Genomic DNA, 2,500 nt, shown 5'->3' on the forward strand with positions numbered 1-2,500 from the left:
GTCAAGGAAAAGGAAGTACCAGCTGTGCCACCTGTACCGGTAGTTAAGGAGAAGGAAGTACCAGAAGCTGTGCCACCTGTACCGGTAGTCAAGGAGAAGGGAATACCAGAAGCCTTGCCACCTGTACCGGTAGTCAAGGAAAAGGAAGTACCAGCAGCTGTGCCGCCTGTACCGATAGCCAAGGAGAAGGAAATGCCAGCTGTGCCAACTGTACCAGTAGTCAAGGAGAAGGAAGTACCAGAAGCTGTGCCACCTGTGACAGTAGTCAAGGAAAAGGAAGTACCAGAAGCTGTGCCACCTGTACCGGAAGTCAAGGAGAAGGAAGTACCAGAAGCTGTGCCACCTGCACCGGTACTAAAGAGGGAAGTACCAGAAGCTGTGCCACCTATGCCGGTAGTCAAGGAGAAGGAAATACCAGAAGCTGTGCCACCTGTACCGGTAGTCAAGGAGAAGGAAGTACCAGAAGCTGTGCCACCTGTACCAGTGGTCAAGGAGAAGGAAGTACCAGAGGCTGTGCCACTTGTACCGGTAGTCAAGGAGAAGGAAGTACCAGAAGCTGTGCCACCTGTACCGGTAGTCAAGGAGAAGGAAGTACCAGAAGCTGTGCCACCTGCACCGGTACTAAAGAGGGAAGTACCAGAAACTGTGCCACCTATGCCGGTAGTCAAGGAGAAGGAAATACCAGAAGCTGTGCCACCTGTACCGGTAGTCAAGGAGAAGGAAGTACCAGAAGCTGTGCCATCTGTACCAGTGGTCAAGGAGAAGGAAGTACCAGAGGCTGTGCCACTTGTACCGGTAGTCAAGGAGAAGGAAGTACCAGAAGCTGTGCCATTTGTACCGGTAATCAAGGAGAAGGAAGTACCAGAATCTGTGCCACCTGTACCGGTAGTCAAGGAGAAGGAAGTGCCAGAAGCTGTGCCAACTATGCCGGTAGTCAAGGAGAAGGAAGTGCCAGAAGCTGTGCCACCTGTGCCTGTAGTCAAGGAGAAAGAAGTGCCAGAAGCTGTGCCACCTATGCCGGTAGTCAAGGAGAAAGAAGTGCCAGAAGCTGTGCCAACAGTGCCGGTAGTCAAGAAGGAGGTACCGGAAGCTGTGCCACCTGTGCCTGTAGTCAAGGAGAAAGAAGTACCAGAAGCTGTGCCACCTGTGCCTGTAGTCAAGGAGAAAGAAGTACCAGAAGCTGTGCCACCTGTACCGGTAGTCAAGGAGAAAGAAGTACCAGAAGCTGTGCCACTTGTACCGGTAATCAAGGAGAAGGAAGTACCAGAATCTGTGCCACCTGTACCGGTAGTCAAGGAGAAGGAAGTGCCAGAAGCTGTGCCAACTATGCCGGTAGTCAAGGAGAAGGAAGTGCCAGAAGCTGTGCCACCTGTACCGGTAGTCATGGAGAAAGAAGTGCCAGAAGCTGTGCCAACAGTGCCTGTAGTCAAGGAGAAAGAAGTGCCAGAAGCTGTGCCAACAGTGCCGATAGTCAAGAAGGAGGTACCGGAAGCTGTGCCACCTGTGCCGGTAGTCAAGAAGGAAGTACCAGAAGCTGTGCCACCTGTGCCTGTAGTCAAGGAGAAAGAAATACCAGAAGCAGTGTCACCTGTACCGGTAGTCAAGGAGAAGGAAGTATCAGAAATTGTGCCACCTAAGACGGAAATACTAAAAACTGTACCACCTGAGAAGGTAGTCAAGGAGGAGGAAGTACTAGAAATTGTACCACCAAAGAAGGAAGTACCAGAAGCTGTGCCACCGAAGAAGGAAGTACCAGAAACTGTGCCACCGAAGAAGGAAGTAACAGTAACTGTGCCATTGAAGAAGGAAGCACCAGAAACTGTGCCACCGAAGAAGGAAGTACCAGAAACTGTGCCACCGAAGAAGGAAGTACCAGAAACTGTGCCACCGAAGAAGGAAGTACCAGAAGCTGTGCCACCGAAGAAGGAAGTACCAGAAACTGTGCCACCGAAGAAGGAAGTACCAGAAACTATGCCACCGAAGAAGGAAGTACCAGAAGCTGTGCCACCGAAGAAGGAAGTACCAGAAGCTGTGCCACCGAAGAAGGAAGTACCAGAAACTATGCCACCGAAGAAGGAAGTACCAGAAGCTGTGCCACCGAAGAAGGAAGTACCAGAAACTATGCCACCGAAGAAGGAAGTACCAGAAGCTGTGCCACCGAAGAAGGAAGTACCAGAAACTATGCCACCGAAGAAGGGAGTACCAGAAGCTGTGCCACCGAAGAAGGAAGTACCAGAAGCTGTGCCACCGAAGAAGGAAGTACCAGAAACTATGCCACCGAAGAAGGAAGTACCAGAAGCTGTGCCACCGAAGAAGGAAGTACCAGAAGCTGTGCCACCGAAGAAGGAAGTACCAGAAACTATGCCACCGAAGAAGGAAGTACCAGAAGCTGTGCCACCGAAGAAGGAAGTACCAGAAACTATGCCACCGAAGAAGGAAGTACCAGAAGCTGTGCCACCGAAGAAGGAAGTACCAGAAACTGTGCCACCGAAGAAGGAAG

The 2,500-nt window shown here is 51.3% G+C and overlaps 1 protein-coding gene across 1 annotated transcript in view; it reads left to right on the top strand.

Moving 5' to 3' along the window:
* LOC113812843 (titin) overlaps positions 1-2,500 on the top strand; it is a gene marked incomplete in the record, with an annotated part of 151,523 nt that overhangs the window by 148,288 nt on the left and 735 nt on the right. The window contains 1 exon segment of the mRNA XM_070116961.1: positions 1-2,500. This exon segment is cut by the window's left edge and continues 606 nt beyond it; it is cut by the window's right edge and continues 735 nt beyond it. Within this exon segment, the coding sequence (XP_069973062.1) occupies positions 1-2,500 (2,500 nt within the window).

Source organism: Penaeus vannamei, chromosome 3, assembly GCF_042767895.1.
Source record: "Penaeus vannamei isolate JL-2024 chromosome 3, ASM4276789v1, whole genome shotgun sequence".
In the NCBI taxonomy this organism is placed as follows: domain Eukaryota; kingdom Metazoa; phylum Arthropoda; class Malacostraca; order Decapoda; family Penaeidae; genus Penaeus; species Penaeus vannamei.